This window comes from Sitophilus oryzae, unplaced genomic scaffold (genome assembly GCF_002938485.1).
Source record: "Sitophilus oryzae breed Bouriz unplaced genomic scaffold, Soryzae_2.0 scaffold_1801_pilon_pilon, whole genome shotgun sequence".
NCBI classification, from domain to species: Eukaryota; Metazoa; Arthropoda; class Insecta; order Coleoptera; family Curculionidae; genus Sitophilus; species Sitophilus oryzae.
The window spans coordinates 928,974-951,035 of NW_022146504.1; the positions used below are offsets into that span (position 1 = coordinate 928,974).

A 22,062-nucleotide genomic window follows, 5' to 3' on the forward strand; every position below is an offset into this window, starting at 1 on the left:
CCCTTAACATCAAAAAGAATGGGTGCCAGTTTTCGTTTAATGGTTAGAATTACCGCCTCTATCTTTGTGGTCCATCCATTTAAAAATTCTCAAGAGGCCGGTGTTAGCTTTATTCATTAGTATTTCTTTGTTATTAGCAATCACTACCATGGCTACATCATCTGTAAAATCAATGAGAGTATCGCGGACGGTCCGCTCCATCTGAAAGCGCTGTAAACATAAATATTATAAGAAAAATATATTTTAAAACATGTAGTTTATAAATGTCGGAGGAAAACGGTCCCAAATAAAAAAGACACATGTTTTTGTGCATAAAGAAGTTTTTACATTCATTTATTTACATTAATTATTTTATTTTGTGTGAAATTATTGATGAATATCAATAATTATATTCAGTACCCGTCTATACGCGCGTTGTCACTATTCTGACTTCCACCAGCTGCCGACTGACGGGGTTCTATTATTGACGTGTTTGTTTTCACTATTACCTTACAAAGTTTCAGCCTTCAGAAATCAATTTGAGGGGCACATTTTTTGACAGCGCGTTTGAGGTAGCGCCGACGCTTTGTGTTCCCATACTGCTCTGTCTGACTGTTATATTTTTGTTTTACATTGCATTCGAATGTTATCTAAAAATTTTCAACCTTTAGAAGACAGTTTGGAGGTGCTCATTAAAATTACAGCGATTACCTTTGCGAGCTTCTGAGCACCAGGTGTCCCGGTAATACTTTGCGGTAATAGGATTGCTGACTGTACCTTTGCTTTTTAATACTAAAATGCAATCGATTTTGAAAATATGAATCTTCAGAAAACTCTTGCATGTTTTTGCACCCGACTCTTGAACTATTGGGACAATACTTGCCTTCTGTTTTTATTCAGTACATCTTATTTAACTAAGCGTGTTGATTATACTCTTCATACACACGAAAATCGGCACCCAAGGCCAGAAATGCTGACCCTAGCATATATTATTTTATACCGGGTGCGTCCTAAAAGTGGCTTACTCCTATAACTTTTTTATTTTTTAGGTAAAAAAACGAGATTTGGTATGTTAGTATATGACATAAATTAGGATTGACTGACGTATTCAATTGTTTTCGGTCACTTCCTGTTTTACCGGAAATGACTACAACTTGTGATTTTTAAATGGCACCCTCGGTATTTTTTACTTTATTCGATAGAAAATAACACTCAGAATAGAATGTTATATGTCAACTTTTGACATTTTCGCATATGGTTTATTTGAAATTACAACTTGCGGTTCGTAACGAAAATTTGACTCGAAATACCAAGTGCGTGGTATCAAATTATTCGTAAAAAAATGCTTTTTCCAAATATGCTAATGAGCCACCACATTTCATTTGAAAAAATTGAGATATGATTAAAAAAACGATTTAACTAACCTAACTTAACTGGCCAGGACAAGACACTAAAAACATTAGACGATCAAATCTATTTTTTCCAAAGGCTCCTTGATTAAGAATTAGTGCTTTAACGTAGCCATGGCACTGTAGATTGAATTTTAAAATACGATTTTTGATTAAGCGAGAATGTCAAAATTTTACATATAATAGGTATGTCAATCTATTCAGAATGTAATTTTCTATCGAATAAAGTAAAAAAATACCGAGGGTGTCATTTAAAAATCAAAAGTTGTAGTCATTTCCCATACAGCACATCAAGTCACATTTACGATGTGTTTACATTATTAGATGTAGACACAGGGTGACACAATTCCCCCGATGTAAATATGCTACGTTTATACATTGTAGTTCAACGTATGTTGCGTGTATACGTATGTATTTTGCTTCGTATATACATATTGTGCTAGATAAAACTACTTCTTATGAACGAATTTAGGAAATAATACAAGTTTTGATGCCTAACTTTTCGTTCTTTTTAAGAAATATTTATTCAATTCTAGTGCAAATTCAATTCAAGTACCTAGTATAACAACATACTAAAATAGAAACACTGGTATATCGCTACGATTTGGTGGACCTCGTTTAGTAATTTTTTTCTCCTCTTTTCCCTCCAGTCAGTTGGTTTATTAGCATACTAATTCATCGAGCACTCTGTTGGACTTTGTTGTATTTTATTTCCAGATTAACAATCTCATCCTTAAATTTTATATGAAACTGATTATTGAATATTAAACATATCTGTGTATATTGATCCATCAATAACTTACTGAATATCAGTGTAAGAAGTTCTTTGAAGTGTTTAAATCTTTCTTTTTCTGGTCCATTTAGATTTTTATTATTTCCAAACTAAAAAAAATTATATTGCAGAGCTAACTCAGCTAACCTCTTTATCATTATACGAGAATATTTGGAGTTTTCATTCATTGGAGTCAAAATTTGGTAAATTGGGTATCGAGTAAGGGAAGAGTCGCTACTATAATATTAATAATACTCTTAGGAAGGTGTAACAAGGTAATTAAAAACTTGTACTTACCTTAAAATCTCTTTTAAACTACACACAAACAGAACATTTATATAGAGCTTCCGAATGATAAAACAATAATGGCTGCTAACACATACCACTCCTAGAAAGGAGAAAGGAATGAGAACACATAAGATACACTTAGTCGGTGTGTCTACGCTGATACTATCCGCGCATGCGCACACCTTTATTTCAGGCTAGAATGTAGACACAACAGTACACTATTACAAAGTGTCTATATAGATATTTATGTTATGTGTATACGTCACATTTTTACAAGGTGTGTACTATAGGCACAACTATGACACGAAATATCACACATACATATGACTTATACATTGTATGTCTCATATACCGACGTCAGATTTCATCATTTTAATAATTATTTGTTACGTTACAAAAAACTCTTTAGAATATTGAGTGCATACGGTATACAACTAGTATACACTGTATCACACAATTATATCAATATAAACCTGCGTGTATCTCATATGTATATGTTAGAACTAGATGAACACTTAGGTACACTTTAACATATGTTGTTTCTTATGTGTCTCCCTTGTAGAAACGTAATTTCATTTGGACGTGCTATATGGATTCCGGTGAAACAGGACATGACCAAAAACAATTGAATACGTCAATCAATCCTAATATATGTCATATACTAACATACCAAATCTCGTTTTTTTTTTATCTGAAAAAATAAAAAAAAGTTATAAGGGTGAGCTACTTTTGAGACGCACCCGGTACAGTATGCCTTAATTTTATTTTTTATCGACAGTATAAAAAATAAAAATGTACCCATCTCATGGCCTTGAATATACACGGTGAGTCTTAAATAAGTGCAAATATTTTTAGAGGTAGTATACCGTATGATCGAATAAAAACGGCGCCGGCGGCGTCATCGATGGCTATGAAATGAAGATCGCTGTCATTTTATATGTAAAATCTTATGAGAAATGTCATCGATCGTCATTTCATGGCCATCGCTGACGCCGTTTTTATTCGATCATACGGTATTTCGACCCCAGAAACACGATTATGAGGTTTTTTCGCAAAAAAAAATTGAAAATTTTAAATTTTTTGAAAAAATTTTTGGATTTTTTTTAGTTCTTAGTTGAAAAATATAATTTGTTGATAATATGGCAACATAGGTAGTAAATTAAATATACAAGAAAGAAAACCCAGAAAAGTTCCAGTGGTTCTCAAAATTTTAGCAAAAAATATTTTTTTTTTAATTTTCGGAGTAAAATATCTCGGTTAGTTTAGATTTATTTGAAAAACAATAAAGAGGAAATATGTTTCTTTTATCGAGATCTACCAGCCCTGAGGATATAAGCACTTATTTAACACTCACCCTGTATAACTACAGTCTTCTAGAATACAGATAGATAATATTATTTCAGAGCTATTTTTAAATAAATCTGATATACGCCAGCTGAAGATAAATTTGATTTAATCATTTATTTTTTAGAGAGTTTTTGTATGAATTATAAAATTTACCAGAAAATATACTGAAATTTAAACAACCTATTTTCTAAATTTTACATATCATCAAAAAATATGCTATTGACGAATTTATTTGTCTTTATAGAGGCATGTTCGATCGCCAAGACAGTTTGAGGTCAGATTACATGAGTGACAGAGAGTCGACCAGATATGGAATTGTTCAACAAGCATCAATCGAGAGTGCGGATTCCAGATTGTGCTATTTGACATCATCCGAGGTAAGTGACATATTGTTTTTGATGATTGCGCAGCCTCGATTCAATTAATAATTACTGCTCATTATATCTTCTCCTTTTTATCTACAGCGTGTGCCAAAATTTTCTGAACAAATCGAAAAAAATATTGAGTGATAGAAAAAAGTTTATATGGAATTAATTCAGCATATCTATCAGAATAATATATTTTGACATCATTATGTCGTCTTCTTTACGTGTTTTTCAATTTTGCGGAAGAAAAATATTGTTTTATGTAGCTATTTTTTGTTAAGTTTTTGATATCTATGAGAGTATAGGTAATTGTAATTAATTAAATAATTTTTAAGTTCGAAAAATATTCGCTTGTGAACATCATCTGTGTTAGCATCAGCATCTGTTAGGGCCAATCAGAAACCGGCAATTTCTGAAAAATATGCACGTGAAAATGGATAAATATTTATATTGTGATGGCTGTAAAATATTTAATAACAGGTAGTTTATACTTCCCTAATCATTTTTTAATAATTATAATTACAATAACAATATTTCAAATAATTCATTATGGGCCTATTTCTGAGAAAATTTCCATGTTTCTGACTGGTCATGACTGCATGATAAGAACCCTAGAGGGCATTTTTTTTTTCGAACTTGAAAATAATTTTCAGGGATTTTTTTTTGGTCGAGTTACTAAGTGGATTTTTTCCCAAAGTGCCACGAAGTCTTAGTTTCTGAGATATATCCAATATTTATTCTTACTTGGCCATCCGATACATAGACATAAAAATATAGACGTTTTTAGTTTAAAAATTAAAAATTTAGTGAATAGTATACCGGGTGCGTCTCAAAAGTGGCTCACCCCTATAACTTTTTTATTTTTTTAGATAAAACAACGAGATTTGGTATGTTAGTATATGACATAAATTGGGATTGATTGACGTATTCAATTGTTTTTGGTCACTTCCGGTTTCACCGGAAATAACTACAAATTTTGATTTTTAAATGGCACCCTCGGCATTTTTTTACTGTATTCGATAGAAAATGACACTCTGAATCGAATGACATATCATATGTCAATTTTTGATATAGTCACTCAAAAACAAATTCTATTTTAAATTTCAATCTAGAGTGCCATGGCTGTGTTAAAAACACTAATTTTTAATCAAGGAGCCTTTGAAAAATAGATTTGATTGTCAAATGTTTTTAGTGTCTTGTCCTGGCCGGTTAAAAGATGCCCAAATCGTATCTTTAATAATATCTCAATTTTTTCAAATGGAACTAGGGTGGCTCATTACCATATTTGGAAAAAGATTTTTTTAAGAATAATTTGATACCACACACTTGGTATTGTGAGTCAAATTGACGCTATGAACCGCATGTTACAATTTCAAATAAACCATATGCCAAAATGTCAAAAGTTGACATGTGATGTCATTCGATTTAGAGTGTCATTTTCTATCAAATAAAGTAAAAAAAATACCGGTGGTGCCATTTAAAAATCAAAAGTTGTAGTCATTTCCGGTGAAACCGGAAGTGACCGATAACAATTGAATACGTCAATCAATCCCAATTTATGTCATACAGTAACATACCAAATATCGTTGTTTTATCTGAAAATATAAAAGAGTTATAGGGGGTGAGCCACTTTTGAGACGCACGGTATTGTTTTATTAGAAGTAAAAATAGCGAGGCTGTACATTTGATTAGGCTGTACGCCGACAAACAGGCGAACCACAAAATAGCCATTTATGTAACAAGTTGCGAAATGAATGTGTTTTAAGCACGGGACGCAAAATTGTCCAACGAGGCGAAAGCCTATTTGGACAATGCGTCGATTGCTTAAAACACTCTTTTCGCAACGAATTTCATACAAGATTTTTTGTGAAAGCGGATAATTTGAGATTTTCATGCTATTATTATTATTTATTTTTAAACATTTTTTAAAATGTTCTGGTAATCGGTTTCTAAGGCATTGTTATGCATTGTTTAATGACAAAGTTTTGTCAGGTTCAAACATCGCTGTATTTTCTACATTTCATTTTTTACTTTTAGGTACTAAAGCCTAAACAAGTGTCACTTTTAGATACTAGTGCCTAAAAGAATGTCATTTCAATCAATCTCAAATAAATATCAAAAACTGTCAATTTCGAGACGCTTTCACAAAAAATCATTTTTACTCCGAATAGAATATGCTATTTTTTTTCAAACGCCACAAATCATTTTTTAAACAATTTGAAACGTTCCAAATAACATAAAGGATTTAAAAGTAATACCGTGTATGTAATTATATATCGAGAAACTGTGGTTAGGCTCATTGCATTTGACTCTTTATGTCAGTTTAATAATATATTTTATCTATAACCGTTTAGTTATAACGTTTTTACATCCTATTTTTTTTGTATTTCAGTTACGTTATGAGATTCATTACACAACTAGTGGTGTTATGAATCTATAACACAACTAGTTTCTATAATAATGAAAAACAACTACGAGCATCTAAATATATTAACTTTTCCGGCAATAATGATTCCGTGGCACGTACTGGGGCGACTTCTACATCTGAAGGGAGACTTTCGGAATCGCTCATCGTAATTTTTAAAATTATTTTTCTGGGCAAAAAGTGCTCGCGTTTACTTGACAGGGCAAACTGACTTTTCAGAAAAAAATGTGACAAATGTCATAGTTAAAGATGGGCGACTAATAAACGAAAATTAAAACAGCATTTTCTTATTTTTCGGTTGTAGATAAAACATTGTACATGACACGTGCGTTTAAACATGATTACAATACTCGTGTGATTAGAACGACTCGGTCTACGACCTCGTCGTTCTAATCGTTCACACTCGTTGTTGTAATCATGTTCATAAACACACTTGTACGTAAAAGTGCTTTACTTCTATGCCTAGGCGTTAAAATTACTTTTTGTCAATCACGGTGCAAAAATTAATACTTTTGTGACGTTTGAAAAACTTTTTTTTTGTAGTTAGCCATCATAACAATTATCACATGATTTATGTTCAAAATGTACTCCTCTGTTCTTGTGTACGGGCATGCTGACTTGATTTCACATTATTTTCTTTCGAAAATACTTTTTATCGATTTGTTGTGAATTTTTTGGTACCCCCTATAAAATAATATTAACCAGTATCGCACTATTATTAGTATCTAGTGATTTGATTTTAATCCCACATCATCAAGTCGACAGAGATGATTAAAAGGTAGCTTTGATCTGAAAAGAATGAGGCTTATTTGATAGTACCCTTGTTTATACAGGGTCCGGCAGTAGTGCGTCAGGCATCTGTAGGTCCTAGAATAAAAAACTTGGGAATTTTGTTTAAGTGCAAACCTAAAGCATGTACTAGGATGTAATTCAGGAAAATATTTTAACTTCTATAGGGTGGCTCAAAAAAGTGTGAGTGGATCGGGATGATTTTTTTTAAATGGAACACCCTGTATATTATTGCATTTTTGGCTTCCTTTCAGATCACTTTACATAAACCTAAGACATGAGTAAATATATAAAAATATATAAAAATTATATATTTTTCAGCCTTTTTTAAAAAAAATACTAATAATACAAGAACTGTCCTAAAATCAAAACTGTATTAGATATTTACTTTAGATGGTCTGTACTTACTTTGCTATAAATATGGAAATCGTAAATCATACAGGAGGTTCAAAATTCTACGCCAAACTTTCTAAAATATACAATAATTTTTCTTTGTTTTTTTTTTAAATGGGACACCCTGTATATTATTTTTTCAATAGATGGAGAATTAAAAAATGAAAATTTTTTGCATTTAAAGTATTTCAAAATTTTTAACGGTTTTGCAGATATTCCCGGTTTTATATTTCATATGGCATTTTCCACAGTAAATTTTTATCAAAGCCACCCAATTATTTTTCTCTCTTATTTTACCATTGAAAGCGCCTTATGAAATAATACTGCGTGTATCCGCAAAACTATTAAAAATTTTGAAATGCTATAAATACAAAAAAGGTTCATTTTTTAATTCTCCATCAAATAAAAAAATAATATATAGGGTGTTCCATTTAAAAAAACGAAGTAAAATTATTTTACATTTTTGAAAGTTTGGCGTAAAATATTGAACATTCTGTATGATTTACGATTACCATATTTATCGCAAAGTAAGAATAGACCATCTAAAATAAATATCTAATATAGTTTTGATTTCAGAACAGTTCTTGTATTTTTAATATTTTTTTTTAAGAAGGGTTGAAAAATATATATTTTTGATTTATTATTAATATCTTTGAAACCACTGAAATAGATTTACTCATATCTTAGGATTATGTAAAGTGATCTAAAAGGAAGCCAAAAATGCAATAATATACAGGGTGTTCCATTTAAAAAAAGTCATCCAGACCCACTCACACTTTTTTGAGCCACCCTATAGAAGTTTAAATATTTTGCGGAAATACATCCTGGTACATACTTTAGGTTTGCACTTAAACAAAATTCTAAAGTTTTTTATTCTAGGAGTTACAGACGCCCGACGCACTATTGCCGGACCCTGTATACAAGGATAGTACCTTTTAAATCAAAAACGTGTTTGTGAATTATTAAAAAATATTGAATATAAACTGGTATGCTGCGACATTAATGACAATTTTACTATATTCTTGTATAAAGTGTGCCTCTTTTGATTTACTGTCAAAATTGGATTAAAAATAAATTCATTCAAGCATATACTCTCAAATTTTTAATTAATATTAAATTTTTTAAGTGAAACTATTAAAATAATAGAATAAGTAGGTATTGTTTATTATTAAATACAATTATTCGAATTTGATTTGGTTTATAAATTTTTATAGTTTTTAACTCAACATTCTATATTTTATAACAAACAAAAAGAGGTAGGTTATAACTAATGGTTTTCGAAATACGAGAAAAAAATCAGTTATTTGTGTTTATTCTATGTAAATATACCATCTTCTATAGGTTTGTATCAACGCTATTTTATTTCCTACAATGGCAATGTATTAAAAATGTTTTTCAGTGTGATAGATATTAATTTTTCCTAGTGATATTTATAGATCTTCTAGCATAATTAGGTAAGTATAGAATTAATTATATTAGATATGCATATATTTAGGTTGGAGATCATTGCATTATTAGTTCGAGATATTTAAATGAATAATATAATGATTACAACTACATGGAATTACAATTACAATTGTTTCCACAGCTAACAGAATTTGACTTTTTAAGCTAGAATATTAATTAAAAATCAAATTATAAGCATTTTAGTTAGGGTTATGTTTTAACGTATTACCCTTGTATTGCCAAACATTGCAATCTTGTCAAATGTTAGTTACATTTATTGATATATGTATAGTATTATTTTTAATGAGCCACTCTATATATTAGAAATGTTTTATATAGTGATGGGATAACTCGAGCGAAAATTCGCTCGAGTACTCGATTATTGAAATAATCGACGTCGCTCTATTATGAACGAGCGATGCAAGTGACGAGTTACGAGCGACCAACGCAAGCAATGATCCTAGAATGAAATAAATTGAAATCCGATTGACATGCTCTATAAAAAGCCGAGCGAATTTTCTACATACGTTGCAGGTAGCAAATTTATACGACGTTATCCGTTGCGTATCTGAGTGACGAAATTTTACGACCTACATCGACAATGCTTTGAAATAAACTAAATCAAGCGATCAAGCGAATCGCTCGTCGCTTGCTCCTTGCCATTCTTCTTCACCGAAAGAATATGTACTCTGCGCACGCAACTCACTGTTTGGCGTTACAACAAGCGACAAGCGACTGGCGAAAAACCGTATTTTTAAATACTTACGAGCGATATTTCGCTAGAACGATCGCTCGATTATTGAAATCGCTGAGAACTCTTGTACTCGATTATCAAAATTAATCGGTTTTTCTCATGACTAGTTTCATATAGCATTTTTTTTATTTTAAAAATATATCACATATTATATAAAACGTGTACTAGACTTTTTTAAAAGTTATTTGCAAAAATCTATCTTCATATTAGTAAAATTTATAATACGGCCCAGAGAAAGCTACAATTAGAATACCAGCAAAAATGTGATTTGGTCATTGCCAAATTCTGTCACATTTTGTTTACAATAATTAGTGGGTTTGGTAAGGTTGGTTATTTTCTTTCTGAATTGGAATGATCATCTAAAAAATAATTAGTTGAACCGAGAATAGTATTTGCGACGTATGACTTGCGTGCTGTTCATTACTGGATCACCCTAAGGCCTCGCTCATACCACTTAATACATCCACAATAATTGTTAATTAAGAAAAAAAAGAAATATGTGTAATTAAAGAAACTTTACTAAACAACTATACTAATTAATAAAATGTTCACATAATTCCCCATTCACAGCAAAACCATATCCCAAATGATTATAAAACTCACGCCTCACAATACAAGGCTGTTAAGGGGACAATCTTTAACATTTCAACTCAATTTCTGTATTTAATATGCCCATAAAGACGGTTTTTAAGTGTGCTCTAAAGGAAGAAGTCGGGATCTTTCCCTGTGGTCTTTTTCTACTGTATCCCTAATCCCAATAGACGGGAGTCAATGTTTTTCTTTTCTGCAACAGGAAGAAAGATATTCAAGTCCTTGTGGTTTTGTTCCTGTTCATTATTTTTGTCTTCAGACTTCCATATGCTTAATACTGTAAATTTAATTTCAAACCTCTGGTTTATTCTTTAAACTGTTGACTTATACGGTATAGGTTTTTCGAGAGACTACCACAGTAAGAAGATACACTAACATACCAAATCTCTTTAATGCGAACCTGAAAAAAAAATAAAACAGTTATAGGGGTTTGGTTTGGTTTGATGAATCTCTTTTAAAAACACCGGGTATATTAAAACCTAAAAATTAATTTGCATGCTTATTTATTTATGGAAAAAGCCAATAATTTAATTCTATATCTTTACAACAAGACCCGCAGTTTGATTATAAGTGTTTTAAAAGAAACTTAGAGATGATAATTAACTATGAATATAATAATAATATTACTAACGACACTATAATAAAACATTGTAAAAAATAAGATGACAATTCTTTATTCGTATATTTTTTCATTCAGGGAAAAAAAGATAAATGTTCTAAAAATCATCTTTCTTTTTCGTTTAAATGGCTATATCAGCCAGGGGTCTCAAATTTATTTTCCAACTGTTACGGTTGTATATAAACTGGAGTCTGGATTTGGCGTGATATGCAGGATAATAAACGATACAAAAATTTACACAGATGTTTTCGTCATAAATTTCGATTAAAAGATACCGTGTGAACAATAAGTTTAATGCCTTATATTAACTGTATTAAATCACAGGCCTTGGGCAACGACAATATTAGTAATAATATGCTAAAAATAGTTCAAAGGTAAAACGAACTCAAAAATTTATTTAATTAAATAATAAAATATTTAATCAAGACTCTTTTCCAGGGTTATTGAAAGTGGGGCATATTTTACCAATTCCTAAAACATAGACCTCTACTTCTATCAACTATAGACATAGGTTACAGAAGGTTTTTATGAATGAGGGTTTCCGGTGTTCTAAACTTTTGGAAACACAGACAGGTATGCCTCAGGGCAGCATTCTCGGTCCGTTATTGTTTTTGTTATTTATATTCGATAATCACAACTCACTGTTTACTTCAAATATTTATCTTCATGCAGACGATATTCAGGTTTACAAATCTTTCAACAACATGAGTAATATATTTAAGTAAGTAACATATTTATGATAAATTAGTGATTGTATTCTCTATCATATATCTAGTGTTTTAAAATCGAATTTTTCTATTGGGGTCTAGGAAACGATAAGAGATACGAGGTAGCTTACTGTCTCCTTTGGTTATTTTCAGCATATTTCGTACCATTGAGCGTTGTGCGACCTGCAGTTAGTTTCCTTATGATTTCCGTTTTAAGTGTCCAGGTTCGCATGCATAGGCCATGACTGGCAGTACACATTAGTTGAATGTTCTCTTCTTTAGATAGAGTAGCATTCTAGATTTAAATATGATCGTGTCTCTTCCCTAAGTACTCCACGCTAACTTAATTCTTCTGTTGATTTCTGGTCTTGGAGATCCCGAGTTGTGTATTAATTGTTTCAAATATCCAATAATATGAAATACTTGTATAATGAAGAATATTATTATATGATACTACCGTATGATCGAGAATAACGACGTCCAGTTGGCCTGGCAGTGACGATCGATGACATTCCCCATATAATTTTACATATAAAATGACAGCGATCATCATTTTATAAACATCGCCAACGCCGCTTTTTTTCGATCATATTGTAAAATTATCATGTGTTTAGAAAGGTGTTAGATCAGAAGAGATTCCTTTCGTTATTTGCTTGTAAAAGAGAAGCAACATTTTTTGGGTAAGTGCGATACATCATTGCAATTGGGAGAACGTAAGCTTCTAAAAACTGAAATAAAAAATCGAGGTTGCTATTTAAACAAAAAAACAAAGTTGACGATGATCCCAGAAGAATGTTCGATTTATATTCAATACTAGAATTTATAGGACTAAATTAAAAAAAAATATATAGGACCTTCTTCTTATGCGCAGTAGTGAACGCAACGGGTATCGCAGCCAGGCATGCTGTTCCAGAGAGCATAGTAAAATAAAAAAAAATATCAAAAAACAAGTTTCATCATCACTAGAAACAAGTTTCTAGTAAGCTAAGTTTCTCTAAGTCTTTCTAAGTTTATTTCACTAAAAAGTCATTATAAACCATCTTTTTCTTGAAAAAATTGTGTTTTGTATTTTTTCGCAATACTCTAAGACAATATTGAAAGAGAAACAAACGGCCTTTATGATTATTTTCTTTTCAGAAGTAATTGTCTTTTTCCAGTCCATTATGACGATGATTTAATAAGAATATTTTTTGTACTGGCGGTTTCTTTAACAAAAAATCACATCTTTTCAAAAAAAGTAATTTAAGTTAAACAATAAAAAATGTTTAAAAGACACGAAGTTTCTGTTATATTAACTTTTTTATGAATTACAAATTGCTCTCTACAGGGTGTTTCAAATTCTACTCTCACCACTGGTAACTCGTGGCTAACTGGCTCTATCATTATGACGTTAAAAATCACTTAAGACGTTTCATTCTTCTGGGACCATTGTCAACTTTGTTTTTTTGTTTAAATAGCAACCTGGATTTTTATTTCAGTTTTTAGAAGCTTACGATCTCCCAATTGCAATGATGTATCGCACTTACCCAAAAAATGTTGTTTCTCTTTTAGAAGCAAATAACGAAAAGAATCTCTTCTGATCTAACACCTCTCTAAACACATGATAACTTTACAATATGATCGAAAAAAAGCGGCGTTGGCGATGTTTGCAAAATGATGTTCGCATATAATAATATTCTTCATTATACAATTATTCGTATCGTTCGTATAAATCTATGTCCTAAAATGCTTAGTTTTGGAGATACAGGGTGTAGAAGTTTCATTTTTATTTCAAGATTTTTTCCAAATAATTTATGAAGTAACGTCAATATTTGGATGAAAATTGGTGTCTGGGAGTTTTTTGACATGAGAAATTTGATTTTGATGTCAATATGACTCCTACTTGTAGAGGGCGCCACCTACTTGTGTTTTAACTGTTTTGAAGAGTAATAACTTTTTGTCCGTACCTGTATAAACTATGGAGTGAAATAATATACATTTTCGTGACTTTTACATAAAAATTGTCTACTGATAAAAATCGCTACGAGCAACCGTTCAATATATTTAAAATGAAAATAGTCAATACATGCCATTATTGACAAAAAATAAACACGTTGAGTAGATAGTTACTTGACTGAAGTAATAAATTTCGGAAATATTTATTTTTTTAAATTAATCATAAACTTTTCTGCGAAAAAATGATGATAAAATAGTAATATCAAAATAAAATTTCTCATATCAAAAAGCTCCCAGGCACCAATTTTCATCCAAATATTGACGTTACTTCATAAATTATTTGAAAAAAATCTTGAAATAAAAATGAAACTTCTACACCCTGTATCTCCGAAACTAAGCATTCTAGGACATACATTTATACGAACTTTTTGGCTTATTTTGATCTGCAGAATATGTTGCCGAAGTTTCCGGAATACAATTTGGACCACCCTGTATAATTAATATAATTAATAAAAAGGGTACAATTAAAAAATTAAAATTTTTAGTAATTTCTGGTGAGACAAGAAGTGACCCAAAGTAATTGAATACGTCAATCAATCCCAATTTATGTCATATGCTAACGTAGCCATTTTCGTTTTTTATTTGAATAAATTTAAAAGATAAGGGATAAGCCATTTCTGAAAAACACCCGCTGTACATACAAATCATTAAATACTGGATTATTATTAAACATTAATTCCTTTCTTGATTTTTAGCCGACCATACCAATAGGTATGGTAGGCTATTAGGATCGGCAAAAAAAAAGTTTTTTTAATTTCACTCAAAATGAGTTACTTGGGTCATAAATGACCTAAATACAAAATATTTTCATGGTGTCTGTCTGTCTGTCTGTCTGTCTGTCCGTCTGCCCGTCTGTCCGTCTGTCCGTTTGTCCGTCTGTAACACGATAACTCAAAAACCGCTGAACCGATTTTAACCAAATTTGGCACAAAAATACTGTGGCACCCGAGAATCTGGCTATTAGATTTTGGTGGGGGTGGGGGGTTGGTAAGGGGCTTAAAAATTTAAAAAAAAATCGTAACTCCAAAATTACAGTAGCTAGCGAAACGCGGTTTTCAAATTAAGATTAGGAATAATATTTGCAACAAAATCCATACATGTATAAAAGCTCACAAGTTTTTTTTTGTTACATCCATCCCGTCGAAACTGCTTTACCAATCTTGATGATTCTTCTTATAAATGAAAGGTATATATGTCTAGATTTGTTATGAAGTATTTTTAAATTGTTGAATGGCTATTTCTTTGTATAAATCGTCTAAATATTAAAACATACCTGAAAAACACCTACACACAATACCTCCAGAAATAAATTATTTGTCATTGTCAGTGGTTTGTCAGTTACATTATATATCAAGTTTTTAGATATTTTAGGGATCAGTTCATACAGCCAGCTTTAGATACATAAATATTAGAACAAAGGTTCGTTTAAACGACATTAGTGAATTAGCTACACAAAGCGATTTTAGGAAATTCATCCTCTTAGAAAGTAAAATTATGTCGGAACAATTTGTTGTATGAAACTTCCTTACTATGTGGTCTAGAAGAATGAAATCCAACAAAAAGAATTAGAAGAGATTTTTGAAATTCATCAACCAAATGGGTAAAGTTAGTAAAAATTTATATAAAACTTGGTGACCTCTGGATTATACACATAAAAATTGGCACAAAGGATCATTTAAAAGACATGAGTTAATTATTTGGATAAAGCGATTTTATGAAACTTATAATCTTAGGGAGCCGAATAGGGAATGAAAGTTTGCTGTACGAAAATGTATTACTATAACATCTAGCAGTATAACATTTTTACTTTTATTCGATTTTTTGTCGAGCGAGTCTTAAATAAGTGCAATTATTCTTAGCGGTAGTAGGTATATTTGACCCCAGAAACACGATTATGAGTTTTTTCGCGAAATTTTTTTTTGAAAATTTGGAATTTTTTGAAAAACCTTTTGGATTTTTTTTTAGTTTTTAGTTAAAAACCAGAATTTCTTGATAATATGACAACATAGATAGGTACTAGATTAAATTTACAAGACAGAAAAACCCGAAAAGCTGCAGTGGTTCTCAAAATTTAAGCAAAAAATATTTTTTTTTGGAAATTTTTAAAGTAAAATAACTCAGTTATTTGAAAAACGGTAAAGAGAAAATATATATTCAAGACTTGCCCTGTATAATACCCAGAAAATCGACAATTGCTAACTTTCATATGAAATACGAGTAGCTCTAAAACTCTTAAAAACATAATTTAAATAGGGCATTTGTAAGGCTCACTAGCTCTATATAAAAAGTAAATCATTTAAATCAATGCATGAACTATTCGAGGTGTAACGCGAACGTAGTCGCGGGAAAAACCTAGTTTGTAATATCATCAAAATCAGTCAAAGTCGCAGTTTTCGAGATATTAACACATTTTAGTATGGGCGGCTATACGTGCCTCCCGGCGCCAATTTTTTTATTTTGGATAGAAAAAAAACTATTGCAAATAAATTATATTTTATCCCCAAAACACAACCTGCTTTTCATAATCTTTATTTTCACGGAAACTTGCCAAGATATCGATCGAGCGATACCTAATTGCCAATTAAACTTATCTAAAATATCCAAGAAAAATAAGTAAAGAAAACGCTGATAATTATAGCGCCCCAATTGTATTATAAACGAGTTCCAGGGTGAAAATTGAAATAGAAGAAAACGGGTGATAATCAGTTTATTTTCTTAATTCCGAGATTAAAATCAGTACAAACCTAAATATCGTAGTTTCAAATAAGGTTGCTAACAATATATCCAATATTATTTTGGATAGAAAAAAAAGTATTGTGGGTATCTCAAGATGTGGGTGCGATTCTCACAACCGGCATTTCATCAGCCTACTAAATAGTTTGGGTACCTAGGTCGACGTAAATTGTTAGTGTATTTTTAAAAGCTAATATCTCCTACAAAAAAGCTATTGAGATGAACCAAAAAGCAATCTATCGAGAAAAAATGCACTTTGATAATAAATTGGTTTTTAAATTCCTTACTTTGTTAAACCGTTCCGTTAGAAATAATAACATTTTATTTCTCTACGTATAATAGAGAGAGGAATATTTAAATTTTCAATTTATGTAGATCATAATAAGTCAATTATTTTAGCATATAGTGTTTAAAAATCATCAAAACTACCTACCCTCTACTAGAGTAAAAAATCAACGAGATTAAGTGTAAAAAACATGAAATTTTATCCAGTTGAGCCCGAGTTGAGTTCATGAGTCCGAGTTTTGTGCCGGTCACTATAAGATCTGACTAATACAATCTCTACTTTAGATAAAATGATTTGTCTAAGGTGATTAACAACTAACGATTAAGTATACTTTAGGAACTTAAACTTAGATACATATGAATATTACAACTGACAAATATTTAAAACAGCCTTCTTTTTTTGGATCAAATTGACCTAATTATACCACCTGCTATTTTATATTATTAAACATTTTTTTTTTAATTCTGAAATAAACAACGTTTCTCTTTGGCCCTCATTTTTTACCGGATTAACCTTTATTTAACATATCCCGTAAAGTTGCGAAAACAAAAAGGAATATTTTACACTTTTTTTGTATGTGGCTTTTATTAAGTATATTTTATAATGCTAATTAAGTTATTCTTTTATTTTCACTGTTATATTATTTGCATGATGAGATCTATGCAGAGATTGACTTTCATTCGGATAGTAATATTCTAGTTGTTTTTTTACTATTTCGTGTTACTAGGTGCTGAAAAAAATTAAGGTTGTTATTTCTGAATTATTAATTTATTAACAGATTTAACAAAAGAATATCAAAAAAAATGTAGAGTAGAAATAAGAAATTAAGAGTAAAAGGTACGTTACTAATAACAGATGAATCCGCCACATAGGTATAGATATTTTTTACTAATAACAGGTTTACAAAGAGAATCATCTCTAAATCTAATATCAAAGTATGTGATGGATATATTGTGTTTTTTATATTCTAACATGCAGCGAATACTAAATTAATTTTACAGTCAAAGTGGATTAAGCAAGTAAACTTGGATGCTTCCCTATAAGTATACTTATTATGGATGCTGCTCGCGGCTCACTTCTACGCTGCTTGTATCGTATTAACTATTTTATCCAAGTCGAGTTAGAAGATTTCATAAAATCCAAGTAAGTTGGCCGCAAGCCTACTTACTTGGGCGTTCCGCAGCTTTCCAACTGAGCTGAGGCAAAGCTGTTGATACAATACCAAAAGCGTACAAGTGAGACGCGTGCAACATCTATAATAGGGCTGGAATTTCTGGTCTTGGGTACCGATTTTCGTGTGTACGAAGAGGACGGTCAACACTCTTAGCAAAATAAGATGTACTGAATAAAGACAGAAAGCAAGTATTTTCCCAAGCGTATGGAATCTAGCGTCATATTAAGTTGTTATGTAATAAATACTTCGTATTTTTGCTCTCTCCGACTTACTAGATTGCCATAGCGATTCACTCCTATACATGTAAACGCCAACCCAAGGTTTCGCTTGTCAGCAGGGTATAAGTATGTTTATATGACAATTATGGCAGCATCAACCGGGCTTTAAGATGGAATCATGAGATGGTGATGGAAGATTAGGATGTAACAGTCCAAATTTAGCTTTAACTAGGTTTAAAAATATATACCAATTTTTCTTACAAGTTAGATCAAACTCTTATTTATGCTGATAAATAAATTTATTGCATTTAATTTTTATAAACAAATATTCATTACAGCTATATTTTATTATCTTTCTTACTCTCCTTTGCTTAATTTATTTTGCTTTCCATGCCATATCTCAAGTCAGTAATCAATCAGTAATCTAAAATATAATTAAAATTTATTATCTAATGCTAATATAATCAAATTCACCAAAATATTACCTTTAATTTCTGGACTCGAAATCGACATCCTTTCCGTAATATTGTGTATGCATCGTCACCGGCATAAGGTTTGGTATGTTTGAGTTTGAATGGTTATTGGAATTTACTTTTAATTCTAAGTAATGTTTATTTTGGCAATGTTTCTAAATTCCCAGAATATTAAATTGCAACTTTGCAGTATAAGTCAAATTTCTTCGGAGCGGAACTCTATCTGATCGATGTAGGTTTCCCATTTTTCCCTTCAGCTTCAAAGCAGGTGTTTTAGTCAGTGTAATTTGTTGGAATTTTCCTGTTTTACCCGTTTGTTGGGGATAATCACTGACTAGAACTATAAGGGATACTTTTGCTGTTTGAGTTGTACCTTACCTTTTAAAAAGTATCTCTGAGCCGTTTATACGGGATTTTAATCTGCTCGTGGCTGGTAAGTTTTTTTGATCGCCATTTTGTCTAGTGTGATTTGTACTATTCAAATTATTTCTTAACAGGGAAAGCCTTTTGATTTATTTCTTTGTCATCGTCGATTTTCTTGGGAAGAGGAACTTAAAACCACCACCTGTTCCAGTAATTTCTGCTTTCTGAATCCAATTCAATTTGAACATCCATCTATTAGAAAAAAAAACTAGATTTTTTGTGAAGCCCAGCAAGGTAACTTTTTATGATATTTTTTATATTTCTACAGTTGAAACGTGTTTTGATTATTTAATTAATTATAGCTGTGTTTCTTTGTTTCAATTTATCCCTTCTAGGTAACTTTCTTTTATTTCGTAAACCTAATACCGCTCTCGGTTTTAGGGCTTTTTTTGGACCAGGCTTTTAAGACCAGGATTTTTCCACCAGGCTTTGAGACCAGAACTTTTTTTGGACCAGGATTTTTCTTTTATACGAGGATTTTTCTACGAAGCATTTTTCTGGCTTGCTTTTCTGACAGACTTTTTCCAGTACGTCTCTCTGGAAGTGGTATCCTTCTGAAGCACTGAGCTTGGCAACTACGTCGCTGGATCAGGTTTGAAGCAGAAACAAGTAAACGTTTACTGAAATTTTATCTTCCCTTATTATTTGTTTTCCCTTTTCTTACTTACCTTTTTTTATCTTATATTGATTCAAGGTTCCAGAGTTCAAGGTACATACATACGGTTCAGTTTTCAATTTTTAATTAAATTTAGTATATACAACGTCATCAAATTTGGTTCATTTTTTTTTTAATTTAATATCATTATACAATACTCTATTAATTTATCTTAGTGTTTCATTCATCCCTTAATTTTTTATCTTTCTAATATTTTTTTTTTAATAACAAGTCTTGTTAGATTCCAAGAATATCTTGGGGGTTTTCTGGCTTATCTGTGCAAAGCCAGTGGCGCTTAAAACCCACCCCATCTCTTCGGCAGAGCTAGGGCCTATTTGCACGCACACTCCACAGTTTAATAAGACGTTTTTTTTTATTTATTTTTTTTCGGTTCTCTATAAATTTTTAATTTTATAATTTTTCTTGTCAATTTAATAATTTTAAAATTTAACAATTTAACATTTTTTTTAAATCAATTTCCTTCAAAGGAAACGCGTGGCAAGGATATTTAAATTTTTTTCGAATATCAAATATTCAAATGCTCATAACAATGTTTTTTATATCGAGAATAATTTGGTTTAACAAATTTGGTATTACAAAATTGTTGAAATTTTGCAGAAAAAAAAACTCACCCGACATTTTATATTTAACTATTATTTGTGTAGTCTCTATATTGCAAATCAGTTTTACTTAAACATAATATCAGTGGATCCGATAGCCGTTTGATAATTAAAAAGTGTTGTAATTAAACTATGAGATAAAGAGAAACTATTGTCTTATCATTGTTTTCTTTATATTGCGATTAACGATTAATTAAGTAAACTAAGGGGGGGGGGGGCTAAAATATACAGAGTTTTCAGAGACTTGACATGTGTGTCTAATTCTTGTATTTTATTGCTTTTATTTCAAACATATATAGTTTTAAAAACATTATAATACCAGTGGATATGATAGCGGTTACATCTATACACGTACGAGATTAAAATAAAAATATACGTGTTTGTTTTGTGTTTTTTACGTGCGGCAGGGACAAAATTATTTTAAATTTTAAATACGTATATAGCAGGTATCGAACTACGACAATAAATGGAAAATGAAACTTTTAAAATGTATGTTTTAGAATAAAGCATTGTCCTCTCGGGTAAATCGAGGTTAATTTTTATTTATCAGATTTGGTCTTAAAATAGTTTTAATAGGAAGAAAGCTGACCAGTCATTTATACGTAACTTTTGTGTGGCTTTTATAATGCACATTAAAAAGAATTGATATTTATGAACATAATATGCGCGGATATGACAACATTTTATTAATTTATAATTTTTTGGTTTGTAATCGATATATTGACCTAGAGTAACATATTACTCTAGGTCAATATATCGATTATATTAAAAAGCGAGTAATGTCATAACATTACTCGCTTTTTCTGGTGAACTTATTTGTACAGACTAAAATTGAGATGTATATTGTAATATTGGTTTAACTTGTATGATATAAAACACAAAGTTGAAACAGGTATATGTATAGAAAACATATTTTAAGTATTTTAAAAAGGAGGACAATCACTACCAGAATATTTTAACATTCATTGAATTTTAATGTATATACAGCGTAATCAAAAAAAATTCATGATCAAACATGCTGCATGGTCAAGTTCCTTTTTGTTGTCAAGGCTAATCTGGTCGGTGCCTACTTTGTTTACGCGGAACTCGAACCGCGATCCTCGGCTGACTTGGAGACTCACGATATAGCCTATCTGATTCGTCTTCGAACCGGCGTGAGTGAGCAGTGCGTGTCAATAGATTTCACAATCTTGCCGGGGTATAACAGCACGACAGAGTTAAAGACAGAACTAAATCTTTAAAGGTTATAACTGCTGATTGAAGCGTTTGAAAATATTTCCTAATAGGGCGAAACAAGAAGCTGTAATAATTGTGAAGATCTATTCAGTTGGTTCAACTGAAAAAAATATTTTAATGCGTAGAAACTTAAAGTTACTGTGAATTTATAAACATGCAGAATGTGGATAATGTAGGAGGTGGCATCATTGCATTCTCTCTGAGATTATCTCTATACACCGCAAAAGAATTTCTGGAGAATGAACAGTAGCACTCAAAAAGTTTTTCAACATTTTCCGGAAAATGTCAAGAAAAATATAAAATTTTCAACATTTCATTTTTTTGGAAAAAAACCTCATGGACGTGTTTCTGGGGCGAACTATACT

At 31.0% G+C, this 22,062-nt stretch overlaps 1 protein-coding gene across 1 annotated transcript in view; it reads left to right on the forward strand.

Moving 5' to 3' along the window:
* The window catches only part of LOC115883013, a 638,791-nt gene that overhangs the window by 113,921 nt on the left and 502,808 nt on the right, over positions 1-22,062 (forward strand). Inside the window, exon 16 of the mRNA XM_030901288.1 lies at positions 4,040-4,172. Within this exon, the coding sequence (XP_030757148.1) occupies positions 4,040-4,172 (133 nt within the window). The remainder of the gene's footprint in view (positions 1-4,039; positions 4,173-22,062) is intronic.